Source organism: Micropterus dolomieu, linkage group LG18 (genome assembly GCF_021292245.1).
Source record: "Micropterus dolomieu isolate WLL.071019.BEF.003 ecotype Adirondacks linkage group LG18, ASM2129224v1, whole genome shotgun sequence".
NCBI classification, from domain to species: domain Eukaryota; kingdom Metazoa; phylum Chordata; class Actinopteri; order Centrarchiformes; family Centrarchidae; genus Micropterus; species Micropterus dolomieu.
Window position 1 is genome coordinate 18,983,088 of NC_060167.1, and position 21,267 is coordinate 19,004,354.

The following is a 21,267-nucleotide window of genomic DNA, read 5'->3' on the forward strand; positions in this document are numbered from 1 at the left end:
ACGGACATGAACAGATATTTTCTCTGGTGGAGCTGACAGATAATGATTATATGTTCTGTAAAAAGGCATAATAGAAAATATGAAGGTGCTACAAAAATATATATTGCGCCTTTCATGCAAGAAATGCGGCGCAAGGTGCTTTACAAAAGGAAAAAAACAATCAGACTATTTAACAAGAAAAATTAAAAGTTAAAATATTACAATAGGGTAATAGCAAACATACAAAAATTAAAATGAAATAAAACACACAACTGAAACTTTAAATTTAATGTAGCCAACAGTAGGATTTCTTCCATGATTCCATTAAATGTAGCAGGAGATTATATTACCTGAGGTGTAAATTAATTAGTGTTGTGTAACAGTAAAATAATAATGAAACATAGACATAACAAGGTCAGCAGTGAGGGATCATTATGACCTAAAGTTCAGATTTAGTGTATTTTGTAAACACGGCTTAGTTTTGAAAGATACATAAGAACACTGACTAGGAAAAGATAAACTTTCTTGACCATGTGTGTGTGTTTGGGGATGAAGATATTCCAACATTGATCAAATGTGTAAATGTCTATTAAAAGTATAAAACCCAATAAATGACAGACAACACAATAACCAGAAACACATGCTGCTTAAATAAGAATTAGCTTCAGTTAAGGCGAAATGATTACAACAGAGACAATGTAAAAACATCTACAATTATTTTATTGCCAAACTAAAACTGTCCCTGCTATTTACACTTTACAAGCTCCAGTAAATATGCATCACAAATATAAAAGGTTTACATTTATATACAGTATTTATATAAAGCCATGTCTTATTCACCAAAATTCATATACCTTATTGTTATTTTATAGTCGTGTCATTTCCATAGATTTATGTCTTGAACAACAGCTCTAATAAAATATCACATAGATTTATTTATGCATAACGCACATCAGTGCAATTGCATAATTTGATATACTGCGTGTGGGATTAAAACTGTGGTAACTGTTAAGCAGTAGGTAGTAATTTGTTATGTTTCCCTTAAAGTCAAGAAAAACTGTTGTATGTATATGTCAAAACTAAACCTTCGTTTACAACACAACACTGCAAATGCATGTGGAAAAGCAAGGGACTCCTCTGCTGTTGTTCATAATCTATCCATAAAAATCAAATCTGCTAAACAAACACAGAATAGAGTAATATATAAATAAAATGAGAGTGGGAAGTAATGATATACGCAGGACTTTTCTGAAGCCTGAGATATAAAACCATCTTTTTTTTTAAAAAGTGTTAATTTATGATCTATTATAATTCAATGCACCTGTAGTATGTGAAGTGAATTTTTATGCAGGTTCTCAATACTACTGTGGGACGCAAAGTTCAGCTGAAGAATTACTGATCCATCCTCATCCCTATATTAAGCTCAAAAATGAACACCTCATCACTGACAGAACATCTCAACAGTCATGTTGGAACCATTAGTTAATGTAGCATCTTTTAAGAAGGGCTTCATAATACTAATATCACACTATAATAACTAGCACAGTAGAGGACTTCGGTACGCTCCACTATAAGATGCCAAGTACAGTATTACAATAACAATTATGTATGACAACTGTCAGCAGGAAAATCTCTGTTACTGTGCAGTTCACTAAACCAACTACAGGACAGACTGGACGTAACAGCATGCAAAACATTAACATCAAGTCTAAAAAATCAACAAGGGTGAAATAGCACATCAAAATACTACAAATCAGTACAGCAAAGATGTTGCAACAGAAACAAAAATGCAAAATATGTTTTCAAATGAATAAAATTAACTTGTGAAACTCTGCCAGACCCACCAGTGGGTTCATCTGTACAAATTCATGTTGCTTGGCCAGGTATTCATCAAACCCATAAAGCTTGGGTGGGTTCACCCAAATGATAGAAAAATAAACCTAACTTACCTTTTATAAAGTAGCTAGGTGTATAGCCAATAGTGTTTGGTTTTATATGCATAGGTTCTGAGATATGTACATTGCTTACGTGTCTAGTTTATCTCAGAGCCTGGGAAACAGAAACTACCTGCTAGATACCATATTTCTCACTTACTAGAGGAAAGTGAATCTCTGCTGGTAATGAGACTGCAAGTTTAATAAACCAGATATAAAGTGTTAATAAGTGAGCTTTAGAGGTGCCGGCAGGCTGATTTTGTTTTACCTTTGGGCCGAGCCCAAGTAGCTGTTTCTCCCTGCTTCCAGTCTTCATGCTAAGCTAAGCTAAGCTGACTGTATATTGTTGTATATTACACACAGATATGAGTGGTATCGATGACAAGAAAATGAACGAAGGTACTTCCCAAAATGTCAAACTATTCCTTTCATTTGAGTTTCCAGAGCAGCCTCAAAAAACACAGCTTGAGTTAGAATTTATATGAATTGATCATAAAATGTTATGCATCATAAAACTTCAATTAAGTAACATGTAGATGCAGAATATGTGATATTATAAAGTGTGGAAGAAGTGCTTTCTGAATTTATATAAAAACGCAATGAGAGGTTTAAAGGGGGTATCAAGAATTTAAGAAATGAATGAGCTAGACTCAAAGGTCAACTGTCGGGGTGAACTGTACTTGATTTATATTGAAGGTCACAGTTTGGCATATGTGTGCTAAAAGTTTTGCAAAGGGAGGTATCAAATCCTAAAATACTGCTCTTTGTATTTTATAAGCATTTAAAATATTATCAGTCAGAACACCTTCCATCATCTATATATTGTAAGCTAAAACAAAAAACTGATGTATTTGGATCATTGACTTCATCATATACAGTAGTTAAATATAGTCTATTTGAAATTTTGACAGATATAATAGCTAAATAAATATACACTCCTGTTTTTACTGTAAGTTCGCGGGGTGTTCCAAATGCTAAAAGGCACCATGGTTTCTGAATTAAGTTAGCTGATCTGGAACAAAAGCTTAGACTGTATGAAATATGACATAACAATAAAATGTCACCTGCACTTTAAGGTCTTAAATAATTTTTTTTTGTGTGTTATATTACACCGTAATGGCACAGTTCAGAGTTCTGGATCTGGGTGAGATCATCTGACTGGCCTCTGTTCTGCGTCCTGTGGAAAACAACTTGTGAGTTATTTAGCCCTTTCTCATGTATATCTTGATGTCTTCAGCCTAACAGACAATCACACCTTCTTTGTCTGTACAGTACCAGCCGTCAGTTGTTTGTGTGTAAATAAAGATGAAGCAACAAGAAAAGGACCATTTCAACAGATGGTAATAAAAAAGACCCTGATCAGCCCTGATTAATTGTAGAAATTGCATTAACATTGCACTACATTAAAATGAATTATCGAACATCATTATGAAAGGATTTTGACCAGAGATGTGTTAAGTTACAGGCAAAAAAAAATGTAACTTGATCAATACCAGTATGATTCCAACCAACATACTATACTTTATATTTCGTATTGTTACAAAAACCTGGCTTGCTGGGCAGCCTTGTAGTGTCTTCTCACTGAGGTGTTAGGGCTCCCTTTAAATTAACCAGTTGTCCCCCCTCCCCCGCTTTCCAAAGCTCTCACACACAGTTAATTAGCGTCTAGTGGCCTCCAGCAGCAAGGCCGCCCCCTGTTGTCCAGTCGACAAAAATGAAGCTCAGACTCATCACCATGAAAGAGACACCCAAAGCAGCGAAACAGATAGCCTAAGAATAAGGAAAAACAGCCTAATTAACAAAAGCTCTGGTATGCATAAGCCTGTATCACACAGGATAATCACCATATTAGCATAATGAATGGTTGAAGGGAGAAAAATTTAAAGGCCTCACCACTATCTTGGGTGTAGAGTTCATGGGTTCTACGTCTTTGGGAACGATGCGGATGTAAAAGACGGCAGGGAAGATGAAAATGAGGCAGGGAGCCGACGTGGCACCTGTAATGAGAGAGAGAAAGGGCTGTTTAAAACAAAGCATACAGCACTACAAAACTTCACTGAACGCAGTGATATTTTTCTCTGAAGATTTTTTAAAAGGGGCAGCAAGAGGAGCAGGCGATTTATATATTTTTACTCTCCAGACTCACTATAATATGAGACCAAACATTTTCTCTAAAATAAAAAATGTACAATAAAAAAATGTATCATGATGGCTCTCTCCCATGTGTATGTATGTATGTATATACATAACAGTAGTCCCGAATGTCTCCTTCCAGTATGGATATTTTGTAGAACCTGACCTTGGTAATAACAAATGTAAAAATGTAAAATTTTATAAATCTAACAGGGGTGCTTGTTTCTTTATTGTGACTTGATCTAGCTAACATTTCATGGGTTTCTTCTCTTTTCCCTCTAACTTGCATCTAATCTAATGTTTATTATATAAGGTCGAAACATTGTCATTATTAAACCTTTGTTGTATGGAGTTTGAAGTCTGCAGGCGTTCCCTTTTTTCACCAAAGCTGTTTTCTGATAGACTTACAAGTGCGGATTATGTTTTCATTCAGATTGTGCATTATTGTTTTTTATTTGATTTTAGCTTGTTTTTCAACTCAGAATTACCTCACTTTGAGAGCCATAAAATATACAAAGGATGCTGCAAACAGCTCCATATATTGCATCATCCAATTTTTTCCTTCTGCTTCTGTATATTCATGTGTATTGAAGTGAGCTCTGTGTGTACTCCCACATGTGTACTTAAATGCATGCACCAGTTTGTCAAAGCAGAATCTGTTGATTTGAAGATGCCCTTGGTGGTCTTTTAACTTGAATGTTTTCAACTTTCATCTCTAACCTGGGAAACATGACTGCCGATCTGAGGACAGAGCGTGACAATAATATTGACTCAGGTCATCAGTTTGTCCGTGAGCAAACATGCACTGGTCACGTTTTTCAGTTGCGTTTTACTGTTGGTTTTTTTTTTGCGTCAGAAACTGGAAAGTATAAAACACAACATACGCTGTCATGTTAAACAGGAGGATGCAGTCAGTAAACAGAGACAGAGTGAGTAACCCATAATCACATCATATGTAGAATATAGTCAAAATGAATCCAGACAAGTGGATAAATAAGCTGTGGGAAACATTAAGTGTTGTTTTAAATGTTTTTTTCTAATGTTATTTAGTTATAATATAGCATACTATGTTTGCTACTTGTCCACAACTTTTAAGCTTGTCATGGTGATGATGCTTTTTGGGAAGTCCTCCTTAAAAAATTGTCTTAACATTAAAGGGAAACTCTGCTTATTTTCATCCAGCATCATTACAATGGGGTATGGATAGTATATAAAAGAACAACTTCCCTCCATGTTCTCCGTTCATTTGCTAGCAAAAGTCCGCCGGATGATGCTGTTGTTTAAACTACAGATTGTACTTCCGCATTTTTTGTATGCCCGCCTCCACTGACAGTCGGATCGAGAGAGGGGCAGCTCCTCACTGCTCCAGAATTAACTGGCTACAACAACCACTGGCAGAAGGCAATATTCCTGTAGATATGGAAGAAAATGAATTTAATAGTGTATGCTGGAATCACATTCAGGGCTGCTTATTTGAGCCAGTGCGGAGGTATTACAGAGTATGGAGGAGAAAGAGGCCGCCACAGATGAAAGTCAAGCACCGCCAGCTGGAGAAGATAGCGAAGGATAGCGAAGAGCTAACACATGCCAGGGACAAATGGTGCCTCTGCAGTAAAAGTGCAACAATGGAGTCGCTGTGCGTTACACCATAGCTTTCGGCCACATTTGGACAAGGGAGTGCTTCAGACATACTTCAGGATCCCGAAAAGAAACCAGTTTTATGTAAATACCATCTTTCCAGCAGTGAAATGTTCCAGGAGGAATAACAGCAGGAGCCAATAACCTAAAAGACCAGCAGTGATATCTGAATCTTTGTAGTTTTTGGATTCATAGACAAACTAACCAGACCATCATTATGATACCTTTGATTCTCTTTCAGCTTTATGTTCAGTGCTTTACTAACCAATGATGCCGAAGATGCCCAGAATGTTAGGAGCGAATATCACCAGCATGTTGATGAAGGTGAGCAGAATGAGCGCGATGGCAATGTGACGCAACCAGCTAAAAGACTTGGTGGGGAATAACATCTGCTGGATGGCTCTACGTACCTGTGGACAGACAGAGACAGAAGATTCAGTAAGGAAATAATATAACTATATATAAATATATATAATATACACTGAGCATCCCAAGGAACAAATCAACAACAAACTCACAGGGAACAATACAATAGGGACTGTCAGTGTTACGGCAGTGAGGACAGCCACTCGCACACACAGGATCAGAGTGTCATATGGGTCAATCCGGCTGTAAGTGTGCAGCAGCTCAGGCTCCACATTGTCTAAAAAAATATATAGACAAATAACTTATTAATAAAGTGTTCTCGTGTGAACATCATTCAATGATAATGCCTTCTAGCACTGGACAGCACATTGTCACCCCAAGAGGGAGCCTGGGCTCTGTAGGAAGGGAAGTAAATACTGTACCTGCCTCTGTTTTTCTTCAATACAGAGAATACTAACCATGAATCATTATATCCCTAGGAAATACTCAAAAGCATACAAAGAATTAAAAACATAGATTAGAACATTTATTTTAAACAATCTAAGGTGGCTTTCTCTGCTCAAAATGTTATATTATATTTTATCTATTTGCTGCGACTGCATTTTGCCACAAAACGTATTCAAGTAGTTTTAAAAGCCACATTAGTGCAATATACTTATGAAAACCGGCAATGTCTCATTATCTTAAATCACAAATTAAATAATTTCTCCAATAAAGTCACCAGTGGGAAATTGTCTCTGTGACAGGAAGTAAAAACTGTTTGTGAGTAAAATACAAACTGTATTTTGAGCAAGCACACCATCCATATAAACCTGCACTCACTAGCAATGACTGAATTTGGTGCTATATGATTCTTTTTTCACATATGGATATGGATTCTGGATAATGGTGTCTTTAAAGGAGTTATTCCCCAATGCCAAATTGAACAATTTGCATGGCGAAGCTTTAACATTGCAAAATAAAGAAACTAGCAAAACAAAGGCTTTGTAATTCACCTTGAATTATACTTTTTATTAGAAAAGCATTTCAGTGTTGCCTCTAAGCCAAAGCAGCACTCCTTTTGCTTTACTGTGAATGTTTTGACAAAAAATAAATGCACTGACTATCTGATTTTTGCATAAACATTTGTATTTTTCCACTGATATTGTAAACACAACCCCCAAAGAAAGAGACAACTACTCTCACCTTTAAAGGTCAGGTAGCCAAAGAGAGCTGCCAGAAAGTACATGCTGTACATGACAAAGATTGAGATGTTGGACACCTTCTGCATCCTCTTCTGCGTTGGACTAAAATCAGAGAGTTGAAAGTTATGTGAATGCCACATTCTACACTGACATGTTATCAAATATTGCATGTGACAGAGGGGTGACTCACTTGCGGAGCTCAGTATAGATGGGGAGGACCTCGGGGTGGCAAACGAAGGCGAAAGCCAAGATGGGAATAGTGTATGCTGTCTGTGAAGAACACATAAACACGTGACTTTCTATGATTAGCAAGGCAACTGAGCCTCCCAAAATAAGCGTGGGAACTCAGGCTAGGCTTGTGGGCTTAATAATTGAAAACGAAACAGAAAAGCGGACAGTATCTTAACTTCAGCTGCCTACTTGTGAGTTGATGGTGAACATGCGGGGTGAGCAATGGGAGTCATCATCCTCGTGAACCAGACCATTGTTGTAGTCATGGCCATGACTTGAGACATTCAGGCTGAGGTGGGCAGCAGTACTGTTGGCTGAAAACTCCTCGAATGGGCAGGTAATCTGAAACTTCTTATAGATAACCTGCAGAGAGAAGAAAACAGGGGTATAAAGAAAGAAAAGACAACAATCACTGCCAAGCTCAAAAAAGCCATTTCACAGCAGATTACTGTTACTCAGCCTCTAAGTACTTAGGTTTTACGCTCGATCTTTGATGTATCTAGGCAGCTCTTATATTCGCCTTATCAAACATAGCCACATGCCACTGAAAACAGAGACGAGGGTGGGAAAGAGATGGAGGTGGGAAAGTGAGTAACGTGTGCCAAGATTACATGCCAAAACAAATGAGGCTGCTTGTGAAGGGTCACTGTGATGATGTGCCACTATGTGAGTTGGACCAACTTACAGCACTGAGAAAAAACACCATGCAGCTGAGAGAAAATCCGCTGGTATAACCGAGGTAACCTGAAAATAAAGCGAAAGAGACAATAAATGTAACAGAGCCCTTAGACGAAGCTGATCCATTTGGCCTTCATCTGCTGTTTGGAACTACAAGAAGTCCACATAGTTTACAGTTGGAAGGTTTCCAACTGTTAAGCTAAGAAAAAATACCCATCAAAATGACCTCACATCACTGTGAGACCAAAGAGCATGTTTATTTCATGTAATAATGAATAGCTCATCTCAGGGAAAATTACGTCTAATGAGGAACTCGCTGTTTCCACTGCCCTTGGTGGGATAAAGGCACATTAATTGCTTGACTTACAAGTCATAAGAAGCAAGCTTGACTTACAAGTCAAAAGAAAACATAATCTTAATTATGACAACTCCTATAGATAGAATATGTTTTGTAAAAAGAATTAGATGGATGTTCATATGTGAATGTAAAATACTTTTTAATACATCCTTAATAACTTTTAATGTATTTTTTTCTTTTCTTGGCAGAACTGGGCTTCCATAGTTCGCAGTGGTTGAATGGGTGTTAAGATCCTAAAAAGGTTTCTGGAAAAAGTTCCTGTGGCAAAAAGAACCACTAATCCACAAGACCCCTGACAAAAGTCTAACAGTTAACAGTCAGACACACAGATGATGCGCCTCATTCAGAGTTGCTAATAGTTCTCAAACTACTTGGGAGGATGAAACAGACTGTTCTAGTTCTACTCACCGAGCTGTTTCATTAAAGCCAGGGGCAAGATGATACTGCCAGAGACCATGATGACCAGGTAGTTTCCATTCAAGTACCACAGACTGTTGAAAAAAATCTAGTTTACTTTGGTGAGCGCAATATTTCAAACATTGGCACAGAGACACAGGACTCACAGAGACAGAGACAAAAATAGAGTTAGATGTTAGATGATAAGATGTGTTTACACATTTTGCGAAACTGTCGGTACTACTTTTTCTAAAATCACGGAGTATGAGAACACTTGTTTCAACAACATAAGGTTGTTAAAAATCTACTCGTCCAGATGACTGATGTGCCACATTTTGCTAGACCAACATCAACCTGCTGAGAACATCCTTGGAAAAAATGTGTCTGCTTATGTTGCCCTCCACAGAAGTAATGGAAGAGACTGTTGTGTAACTCAGATGATTTATGTGACAGTTTACAGTGGCAGAAACGGGAAAGACATAGTGGAGCCTAAACAACACAGCACAGATGAAGTCAGTTACTGTTACCAATGTCAGCTTGTTCCATCACTCCTTTGCTATTTCTGTCTTTTTCATTCTCTCTTTCTTCTCTATTACTCACCCTATACCATAACACCCAGAAATAGTTTCCATCTCAAAGACATCGCGTAAACAGTTTTGGATCAAGGCTAAAAAAGATGTAAGGATGAAACGACATATCCAATCTTAGCCCTGCCTCCCCCTTCAATCCAATGGGGGACCTTGCTGCTATATCATCATCTCCTACATGTGGACATGTTGGTGCTGGGATGCAGTCAGAGGTCTGAGTGTCTGTCAGGATGTTCTGTGTTGATTGACTGTTCACAGTAAACACTGTTATGTGGTTAAACAGCTTGTTTATTGTCATGTGAATAGACGCGTTTCAGTCGTCGAGGTGGGCAACCACAAGTTTCCTTACTGGTGTAGAAAACACAAAGTCTCTTTGCACGTAGGCTCAGGAAAACTGAGCGAGAAATCTGGGGGCAGTGATAGTAAATCTCAAACGTCAGGAGCTGTAACCCTGAGAGGAGCACCAGATGCTTACAGAAATGGCTGTCGAACCATTAAACACCACTGTCTCCTAAATCCTGTGTATAGAGTGGTCTTTGTGTCCTACAGCCCCTTTTAAGCTGCTAATACTGGTATTCTTAACCCTCTGATTGAGACACAACCAGTGGCATCAGCTGTCTGCCACGGTCCTACAAGCTGCAGCATACTGTGACCTATGCTAGCCGTGTGTGTGTGTGTGTGTGTGTGTGTGTGTGGAGGAGTCCCTTGAAAGCCAGGGAAGTCACATGAATCACAGGTCATGTCCTCCTTGTACTTTTGGTCAGTAGGTCATTTTAGACGACCAGCTTTCACATGTGAAATGAAATGTGGTGCGAGTCCAGAGCTGTTTAGGACAGTTCCAAGCCAAAGGTCAAGTCAATCGAGACCAATCCAAGTCAGTCATTGAGGACAAGTCCAGGTCACGTTACAAGTCTTCATAACTGCATTAAAGTCTTGCATTTAAACATGTTGCAATACATAAGCCTAATCATATTTGTTGGTTAAGAAAGACCTGCCTAGCACTGTTTTTTTAAATGTTTTTTATTTTTCAGTATCACTTCAATGATATTAGCTTCTGCATCTGAGGGCACTGTACCTGCACCATGAGTGTAGTAGAATTAAGTCGTGATTTAGTGGGTGTGTGATGTCCTGTGCTATTGTGCTTGCAATGCGTGTGATGGCCTTACAATTGAGTTATGAGAGGTTTGGTGTGGGCAGGCCTATTATATTGGTGGCAATATTGGTAATTCTTGTCAGTTTGACCTGGTTTGTAACATTAAGCGCGCTGAAGAAACGGGTGGAACAATAGAGCAGAATCGGTTGAATAATACTCTGAACAGTAGAAAGAGTTAGGGGGCGACATATTCCTTTGAGTTTACCGGACTGTTGATAATCCTTGCTGACTACTTTTCTGAATGTCCTTTGTATGCTGGTCGAAGGTTAGTTTATTGTCCAGTGTGAGGCCCAGATATTTGAAGCTGTCAACCATTACATGTTAATATCACACTATTACAGAAATATTAGCATGGAGTTATTACCAATGTTTCGGTTGAAATCATTTTTATCCTATTCAAATACTGGTATTGGTATATTGGTAAAATCCAGTATCACCATGCCCAAGTCTTTATGGAGTCAAGTCTCTCAAGTTCAAATATCTGACCTTCTCTTTCTGTGACCATGCTAATACTCTGCAAACCCCCAGGCCAACCACCCACCCATTCCACTGTTCTCCTAACGCCATGGCTCTGGACAGCAAGAGGCGCGCTCGGTGTAAATGAACAGTGTGTTCCTCAGTTGGTTGAGTGCTGGCCCTGAAGTGACTTGTCCTTATGCACGGCCTCGGAATTTGCACTCATGTTACACCACCTGCTGCTGTCATTTGTGTGTGTGTGCGTGTGTGTGACACAGACAGAGCGAGTCATAATCTTCATACGTCAATTTCGTTTGTAGCTAAGCCTCTGACCCTGACATAAATACACACAAACGCAGATATAAGTATTAGTCTATCCAACTCCAACAGTAATCAATGATAAAGGGAAATGGCATGAACTTCAGAAGCCTTAGATCCACATGTAAGAGTTTTCGAAAAGGACACGGCATGAAAATGGAAAAACACACTAAACTAGACAGTAGGAGAATATGGAAGCAGGTCAGAGCCACAAGCTTTGATGGATAGCTAGCGTTGAGGTTGTTTAACACAAACTGTGCTGTGTGTTGCATTGAATGTAACATCCCCAAGAGGACCGTCTCGATGTTTGACTCCAATATGTAACAAGGTTGAGAAGGTTTGCTGACATTTCTAAAGACATGTCTTAAGAGTGGAGGTTGAAGTCGTTGCAATCCCTTTTGAGCGTGAGGTTTGTTTTTAGATTCAAACAGGCAGCTGGAATCCACTTTAGTCCTCCATGGCCTTATGCAGAGTGTCTGTGTCTGCGGCATAACTCTGATGTGAAAACTGCTTGCCTCCATGAGCTGACAGCACTGAGTGTTTATTTTGTGTATATACATAACTGACAGATAGTATCCCAACTATGGGCCCCCTGTTGCTCAGACAATTACAAGCTGCCATTCTGATCACACACCCACACTGACTGAATCAATGAATGGTGCAAAGTGATATATTCACTGCCCTCATTGTTTGCCAGGCCCCTTGAACACTGTCTATATGTAGTATCTGTGGGTCACGTCACGTGCCAAAAGCACTTAATTGACGCGAATACTCACTCAGAGTTGGGATCCTCCTTCAGGAAAGCTTGGATGACCAGTGGTAACTCAGATTTAACGATGTACAGGTAGCTGGACATAGCTGTAACAGACAGAAAATATGAAAATGTGAGGCCAAACAGACATCAGTTAAGCCATGTCATAAGTAAACTTATCACATTATGTTAGTGTAAGTGACAGAGCAGTGGCTACTACTCAGGACACTGTACTTGTGTGTTCACAACCTTGAAGAGGTTACTTTCTACAATAAAAAAAACACATGGAAGTAGTGTGTTAGGCTCTGTCACAAGTTTTAGGCTGACAAAGAAGATAATATTTCCCGACCATCTGCAACAATTTGTCAAATGAATCAGTCAACAGAGAATTCATAGATTAATATTTTGCTAATCGAGTAATCTTTTTTTTAGTTATTTGTCATGCAAAAATACCATACATTATATAGTTCCAGCTGCAGATTTTACAGGTTTTCTCTGTTTTGTTATGTGATAGTAAACTGACCAACTATGGAGTTTTGGTCAGACAAAACAAATAATTAAATGACATCATCTTAGATTTCAGGGACTTGTTATAAGCATGAAATAATTAGCTAATTGATAATGAAAATAATTGTTACTGAGCAAAACATTTATATAATATAAAGAGTCTAAATTATTAAACATTTCTTAAATTGCATGTGGGGGCATCTGAAATCCTGGCTATGGCCCTGGAAAATCAGTTACTGGCAGCAGTGAGCCAATCACCAGCTGTGATTATCTCAACATTGCAGTTACTGTACCTACTTGGGGCTTAAAAAGCTTTATGAAAACCTTTGCATTCAATCTTTGAGCATTACAAATTTAAACTATTGTGCCGCTGAATGATTAATAATAGTCTAATGTCTATCCACAAAGCTATGGTCAGAAACAGCCAGCCCTACATGCCAGCCATGTTCAGTGAGTGGAAGGAATATTTGTTAATGCCAGCACCAACGGGAACGCAGCTGTTGACCCACTCGTCTCATGATCTTTGCTCATAGTACATCCCCATATTCTAAACATAAAGGGTCCTATATCCTAAATCAAAAGCCAGAGTAGTACTTGTGTGTGTGTGGTAGAGTATGGGGGATATAAATTTAAGCCATGCAGTGGTGTATAACTCATGTTAACACATTAATCACTAAGTCACATTAGCCCCTCACCTCCAATATTCTGCAGGGTTATTGCTATACCAGCAGCCATTTTTCCAGGAGTGCCAAAAGCCCTGTACCCCAGCTGTTCATAAGCTCGAATACCTGTAAGCGGATTACAAACAATAATATTCAGTCACTTGTGTTTACTGAGAGGTCCCGCTGAGCAACACAATAAAATACTTTTTAAAAAATGAAAGAATAAAATGTTACACCTGTGTTTGGTGGTTGAACAATGATCTGTAATTTTCACAGTTTTAATGTTTGTCTAGTCATTAAAAACTTTGCCACAAAACACACAACTTACAAAACAATAAACAAAATAATTAATTTTCCTTCTTATCATCAAGCCAATAGAGATGTTAAGAGGACTAAAAAACAAATTCTTATAATACTAATCAATCTGGTAAGTAAACAACTATTTTCATTCTCTTAAACATACTGCTATAATGCGACTGTTTAAAGCAGTCAGACTATAACTCTCTTTTAACTTTTAATCCCTTTATATATTAATTTGCTAGAAGTTGAGCAATGGTGTCTAAATTTGACTAAATGGACCAGATGTCTTTGTCACTTTTGTTTAATCTGGTATCCAGAAGGAGCAGGAAGTCTGCATATCAACAAAACTGTGCACTATAATGTATAGCTACACTAATTCTTTACAAAAGGCCAAAATATGACACAAGGCTTACCCACAATGCCAGAGGATTTGAGCAGCAGATGAATGGAGTAGGATGACAAGGCTGCTACTGCACTCAGAAGAAACCTGTGACACAATGCAGCATATACCAGCATGTTATACCTTCATATATGTCCATCTTATATTACACCAAATTCATCCATTTGCATTAAGTCATGACATATTACGCATGTTCTTAGATGTTACCACCAATTTATTGTCTGAACTGACAATATGTATTAATACTGTACAATGCTTCAAATGCTAAGTGTATTGTTGTGACACTATACCAACAGTTTAAAAAAACTGTTCAAAGAGGCATTCATCAAATATTAAGTCTTTTAATACTAGAATATAAATGTACTCCATTTATAACAGGCCTACACATGGATGTCTCTAAGAGCTCCAGTGGCCCTCCTTCAGAAGCACAGAGCCCTGTCCATGTCAGCACAGAGCTCTCAGGTCAGCATTCCTAATGGGTCAGAGGTTGATCACTCATTACCTTTCTAAGACCTTTCCCTAGCATTTCTGCATACATTGTATTTCTTGTAGCTACAACTGAAGTGAGAATATTTACCTCTGTAAATAGGGGGAGGGGGCAGAGCCCTCAAATTACACTGAAAAGTCCAACCTCTCTCAACTCACAAACAATCATTTCTCTTACATGTTTGCTTTGTATCTTTCGGAAATATCACATAAGGTGCCTTGTCAAAATGAATGAAGACATATCCTCCACTGGATCCTGCCACCCTGATGAAGTATGTTACAAAGCACCAGGCTTTCCATGGCTGTTCTATTTCTGTGTCTCACTGGAAATATGCTGACGAGAAATGAGGATGTCTATTTGTATCCCTGCCGGTGGATCGAGGGTTCTCTCTCTTACAGGCTATGATCTCCACCAAAGCCACAATGAGGGAAATAAATTAGTAGTACAAAGAGGTGCCACTGAGGCAAAAGGACCAAACATCAGAGCAAACCTGTAAATGAACAATGACATATGAACATGTTATAATTAAAAATGAACTAGTGACTATAAAGTAAAAATGGTGCAGTGTTATGAATTCAATTATTTCATGTTTAATGAAGTGCACATGGAGAGATAATATTTTGTTTGCTTTCTAGGTATTAAGATAGCCTTTTCCTGTTAGCCACTTTAAATCTAGGAATCAGGGAGTAAACATATTTTAAAAAGCAGAAAGTATTTTATTCACAAAAGGTGCTGTTCAAGGCAATAAAATATTGAAGCAAGAAAACACTACAGTGATATAAAGTATAATGGAAATAGAAAATAAAATGTTAAGAAGCAAATAAAGAAGAACCGCCACTCTAAATGCACAAACGTCTGCAAGAGGTTCATCAATAAGTCTGAGGTCTGTTTGGTATTAACTCCTAATTACGAACATTTAACTACAGTCCGATGTGAATATCCCTCAGAATGTTTAGAAAATGCTGAACTTCGCTCAGGTTGCTTTGAAAACTTGTAAATGCAGCTAAAACGTCTCTTGCACACACTGCTAACACATGATCCAGCTTTCTTCCAGTCCAGTGCAGCTAACACAAACACAGACATGACCTGACATGACCAAGACAACCAGGGTCATGGTCTGACAGCAGCATTCTACAACATACAGGAATTAAATGAGCGATCCAGATACCTCACACACGGTCTGGACGTTTGGTTATTCCAGGCTATATAGCCTAACTGGGGTCTGTATATGGCAATAAGGTCAGGGGAGCGGAAGCCTGAGAAAAAGGGTATGAATAGAGGTGGGCATATCATGAGACCTCGTATGTTACAAGATGCCATGACAGATACTAAATCACTCCAATAAGTAGCCAGCACCACCCTGGCCCCTAATTGTACCACCAAAGCAGCCTAGTCCTTAGCTGAAATCCCGCAAGAGGGACCATTAGAGAGTATCAAAACGATAGTGCTTTCAAGTGCATTCTACCATTTAACAGACTCCACCCTTCATTGAAGTAGTACAGCTGTATTCCATATAGGTCCACAGAAACACAAGTAACAACAAGTCAGCACTGTAGTCATTAACGTTTATATTTTGTAAACGGCCACCAATTGATAAATAATACTTATTTACTCACAAGAAGAGGAGTATGCCAGTGTTGGCCATGGCATAGGCCAATCCCAGGATTCCACTGCCCATAATAGCATTACCGAGGTTGAAGACAGACATGCCTAAAGAGGTCTTTCCTTCAAACTGGGAGGGGGTGAAGCATACAATAATACATCTCCAATTTATTTCAACACAAAACATAATGCTCTTTCTCTTGGCGTGATGTGTTGTGTTGAGTACACTCACATCTGTGAAGCGTATAGGTTTCTTTCCATCTGCAGTGGGCAAAAATTCCTCATTCTCCAGTCCTCCATCAGGATCGTCAAATCTAGGGGGTAAATATATGACTGTTACTTGATGGTCTTTCTATCTTCCCATAAAAAACTATATCTGCTGTAGACAGTACTTAAAATCTTATTTTTGTATCATTATATACATGAAAACAAATATGCACTTGAAAAATCCTTCATACAAATCTCCACAGACATACCTGACTGTTTGAGTGCCATTTCTGTATAACGATCCACCCGTTGTGGCGAGCAAAAAACAAGGTAAACATGCATTTTGAAAAAAAGCAAAGATTATGCAGGAAGTCAGTCATACTGTATGTCACCACCACATCCATTATTAATGGGAAACTCTAATCACAAGGACAATGGTAGATAAACGTAAACAGTCAAAAAGTCAGTTTTTAACTTTTTTAGTTAGCTTAAAAGTCCGTTGATTTACTTTCCAGGATGTGGTTTTCACACAAGTATAACTAATACAGAAAGACAAAAGGACTCAATATAAAAGTGCTTGACACATGCTGTGTTAAAATGACATTACCAGTATGTAAGCAACAAAGGGCAGCCATTCATCTCTGTTAAAAATAAAGAGAGAATACTCACTGATCCTCTTCTAGAAACGTTTTCATTGGCACATCCGCGTCATCTCTGAGGTCATGACTTTTCCCGTTGGACAAGATGTTCATCTCTGACTCAGCAGGGTCCATCATCCAAGTGGATTCCTCAATATCGTGAATATCTAGGGCAGAGGGAGAAAGAATCACATGCATTATAGAGAATTGCCATTTGGAAAACATGTTTTCAGGTGTTTTAAAATAATTTAGTGGACAATGTATGATCAAAAAACTGCATTGTACATTAGTATGGTAGGGATATAATAACTTTGGTTTACTGTGACATTTGACACCAAAGAAATTATGTATTGTACAAAGCCATAATAATTTGTAGATTCAGTGTACACTTCTTGGTGAATTGTTTTATACATGATGCAACAAAAGCAGCAGTTTTGTTGACTGTAATTGCCTTTATATTATTCTTTCAGATTCATTTCCCATTTCAAAGAGGATTGCTACAGTCTCAAGCAGAAATAGTTCTTGTGTTAACGGACTGACAGTGCAGAATGTTGTCAACTGTGTAGCGATGACTCAGCTCTACTATTGACACAGTGACTTTGAAAACTCAAGACCTGAGCTAATTTACTCACTCATTGTATTTGTTCACTGAAACTTCTGTAATACACAGCTATACCAATGAATGGTACATAGCTGATAATTTACAGCTATGTACCATTCATTCATGAGGCTCAGATAAAATGCTGGAAAACAGGGAAAATTTTGTGCTTTTCCAGAACTTCAGCACTGAGCAAACAAAGCAAACAAGTCCAGACCACACGGTCAAAGGTCATGGACTATTTGAGATTTTTTTTTTTTTTTTTTTTTTACTTGTGTTTGCTTTTGTCTTTAGTGTAGTTAGTTAATGTCACAAGCCGGCAGATTCTCAGTGCTCCTGCTCAGATCCCACGCAATGACACAGTGGTCTTTATGATGAATATAAGCACAATGTCATTAAACAAAATGCTAAATCACTCACAACAACAGGCCTCAAATTACAGAGAAAGCGCCTTGCCAAACAGTTATTACGGTAGTACTATAATTATACATTTCAACAGTATTTTTCCTTAATGAGCATGGGGTTTTCTGTAACCATGGTTTAAAGAGAAAGGTGGTATATCACTGGCAAACTATTAATCTCTATTTGGAATCTCTTTGGGAAAATTCACATTATTAATTAAGACGTATTAATAACCTGCCATTGCCTCCCATGAACCCAGTGACACAAATGAATCATCTTCTCTATCTTCTTCCTCTCACAGCGTGAACTCAGAGAGACAATAGTGTGTTGTTAGCTGCTTCCGCTGTACAGCAGCTCAGTTGTGTTCACAATGTCCTCACAGCCAGATGATCACTGTACAGTTAAAAAGGGCCATTGATACCATGCAACTGCAGCTAAGAATAAAATAACACACTAAACACACTTATCAGGTACAGAGCCCTTCAAATAAATGAACAATTTCCCCCAATAAAAAATTGTTAAAATCAAATTTTAGATTGCAATTTTATTTCAACCTAACCTAAAAATCATGTGAGACCTTTTATTGCCTTGTCTAGTGAGTCATTTTAGTTGCCCAAAGTTAACATGTCTCTCAATGCAGCCACAAACAAAAAAAAGCCCCTAATGTCAATACTGTCTGTTGCAACAACAGGCTTTGATAATGATAATTTTGAGACTGAGGGAAAAATGTGATGAGTGTGTCTTTTTAAAATTAACAACCAGAAAACAGCAGATGAGCATGGCCATTTACAGTAAACACAGTAAGAGGCTCTTTAGTCTCATGAGGTTTGACATTTTTCCTCCCATATGATCACTGTTTTGTTGTAGTGCCGTAACTTTGCAAAACTGACTATACATCCTCACACAATATATGTGTCATATCAGAGACCGTTACACTTAATTTCTGTCAATGGTGTTGAAAGATTGCTACTACATACTAAATTGTAGCTGGCATGACATGCCATGTTTATGTTTTTTTTATACTTTATTTCCTGAATACCTCAGTTTTATCAAGGCAGGAGTCACTAAAGACAGACGAATGAAGTAAAACACTGAGATATACATGTATTTTGCACAGGAAATCAAAGAAAAACCTAAATCTAACCCTGAAAAATATTTTTTATACGTTAAAAAATATATTAAATTGCCTTTGAACAGTTTGAGAAGCAGAAACCCACTCAAAGCTTTCTTTATCTTTTGCAGATGAAACTGCATTCATTCTGGGTCTGTATTTCCTTTGCAAATGGATGTTTCTACTTGACTCATTTGTTTGCTGCCCTCAGAAAGAACAGGTTCTTATTTTTCAACACAATTCTAAAGTCACCACATAAAAGGTCTAAGGGTCTTCTCTGAATAATTTTCAAATAATTTCCATGAAGCTTCCTGGAAAGAAATATGAGTTAGACATTATATGGAAAATAGAGACAATGCTTATTTGGACGTATTGATTATGTTGAATTAATTAATTCCAATGAGTTGAGAGTTTTTCAGTCAGTGCACAGTAGGTCAGCTAAACATGTAAAAATGTGAAATTTGTCTACAGACAAGCAAACAAAAATGGAGAATTAATTTTCCAATAATGATCTGATAATTAATTAATTTTCATTTTGATTGAAATTGATAATTATTATTAACAATTATTTCTAGGAAACTTCTGCTGGAAACTATTAGGGAAATTACGGACCCATAAAATAAAGCATTACCAGGTGTTCTCTGGGCTTTTACGAAGTGCTATAAAGTCCTGTAAGCCCACATCAATCTATGGCAGTTCTCAGTAAAAGTATCAAGGTCATCCATACCAACATGTGAGTGATACCAAGTCTGAGATCAGGTAACTGCATTCAAAATGAGTTCTTTAAACAGGCACATTGCTGGTACTATTTCTGTGGTGTAATTGTATCTAGTCATAGGCAAATGGCAGGCTGGACAGTTTAGCCATATGTGTGTCTACTGTTTCAGTACTTTCAAAGCTGTTTGGGTCATCTTGAGGAGTGAGGACATCCTATTAGTGTAATTGTAATTGTTGATAAAATACCACAAAAAGACACGCATAATGCAACATTTTAACTATTGATATTTCAGATAATGGTCTGACTAAATGGATTATGCACATATGCATGACCATGGTTGTATTTGCACAAATTCAATAATAACACAGACGCTTAGTACAAACTAAACTGTGGTTCAAAGGAAGGGACATTAATTGAGTGTTTGTGGGAGTGGCAAGAGATGCAAAGGTTATGGATAAAAATAATACTTGATATTGCTTCTACTATTCTATCTCTCAGCCCACATCTTTGTAACTCTCCCGCTGACTTCAAATGATCAAGAGCTGCCAAGCCATGAAAAAGTTAACATGTTCTAATCAAGAGCATCAACTTTTTGGTAACTTAACTTATAACTATACGTTATTGTAAGTAACATGCTGTTTTTATATCGCTAAAATGCATGCAACTCTTTCCTGATATTGAATACTGATCCCTGTCCATCTGAGAAAATGCTCTGAGCATATCCTCTTCTACTGAGCACCAGGAGGGTCAACTTACCCTCTACTGTAACAAGTCACCCGTGAAGGGGACATGAGAGTGAAAAGTCCCACTCTAGTTATTTGACTTACATGACATCTGAAATGTTTGAACAGTTGGGAGAAGGGTGCATAATGATTAGCTGCTTGATTTTTCCATCTGTTCGGCATTACTGTGAGAGAATGGCTATTTATAAAAACAAATAGTTATAATACAGCACTATTCTCCACAATTACTTCCTATCTCTTCTCTGTGTCAGTTGGACATAAAACAGGGCAGGCACGGGACAAGTTGGGGGGCAGTGAGCAAGCACATGTAGATGAGGAGATGCCCATGTGGTGGTGTATCAGGAATAGGCACGAGGTTCAGCCAACAGCGCCTGGCAGCACCAGCTCATCTTAGCCACGTGCCTGCTGGGGACAGAGGAACACATGCTCATGTCCTGTGATCGGCCAGCACCTGAATCCCATATTCTACTCTGTGGCAGAGCGGGCTAAAGGGACTGCTATTTTTAATGCTCCACATAACTGTAAACTGCTTAAATGTACAAAATTCTTGGGCGCTGATTTTTGTTTCTATTGCTTGTGGATAGGCAGTCTGTAATAAGAAGGAATTCACTTTTTTGGAATAAACATTTGTAATTTCTATGTCCTCTTTCTGAGGACAAACATGAGTAAGGTCAGCCATTAATTTCTATGCAACTTATTACAACATTTTAAATATCTATGACAGAAAGAT

At 38.0% G+C, this 21,267-nt stretch overlaps 1 protein-coding gene across 1 annotated transcript in view; it reads right to left on the bottom strand.

The window, feature by feature from the left end:
* Positions 1–687: 687 nt before the first annotated feature.
* slc38a3b (solute carrier family 38 member 3b) overlaps positions 688–21,267 on the bottom strand; it is a 28,265-nt gene continuing 7,685 nt past the window's right edge. Inside the window, exons 2-17 of the mRNA XM_046076159.1 lie at positions 16,997–17,132; positions 16,597–16,617; positions 16,353–16,434; positions 16,135–16,250; positions 14,045–14,118; positions 13,365–13,457; positions 12,188–12,269; positions 8,910–8,992; positions 8,151–8,209; positions 7,655–7,828; positions 7,425–7,504; positions 7,236–7,336; positions 6,203–6,327; positions 5,950–6,094; positions 3,807–3,910; positions 688–3,683 (exon numbers count right to left, since the gene is read on the bottom strand). Coding sequence (XP_045932115.1) covers positions 3,579–3,683; positions 3,807–3,910; positions 5,950–6,094; positions 6,203–6,327; positions 7,236–7,336; positions 7,425–7,504; positions 7,655–7,828; positions 8,151–8,209; positions 8,910–8,992; positions 12,188–12,269; positions 13,365–13,457; positions 14,045–14,118; positions 16,135–16,250; positions 16,353–16,434; positions 16,597–16,617; positions 16,997–17,103 — 1,551 coding nt within the window. The 5' untranslated portion in view covers positions 17,104–17,132 and the 3' untranslated portion in view covers positions 688–3,578. The remainder of the gene's footprint in view (positions 3,684–3,806; positions 3,911–5,949; positions 6,095–6,202; positions 6,328–7,235; positions 7,337–7,424; positions 7,505–7,654; positions 7,829–8,150; positions 8,210–8,909; positions 8,993–12,187; positions 12,270–13,364; positions 13,458–14,044; positions 14,119–16,134; positions 16,251–16,352; positions 16,435–16,596; positions 16,618–16,996; positions 17,133–21,267) is intronic.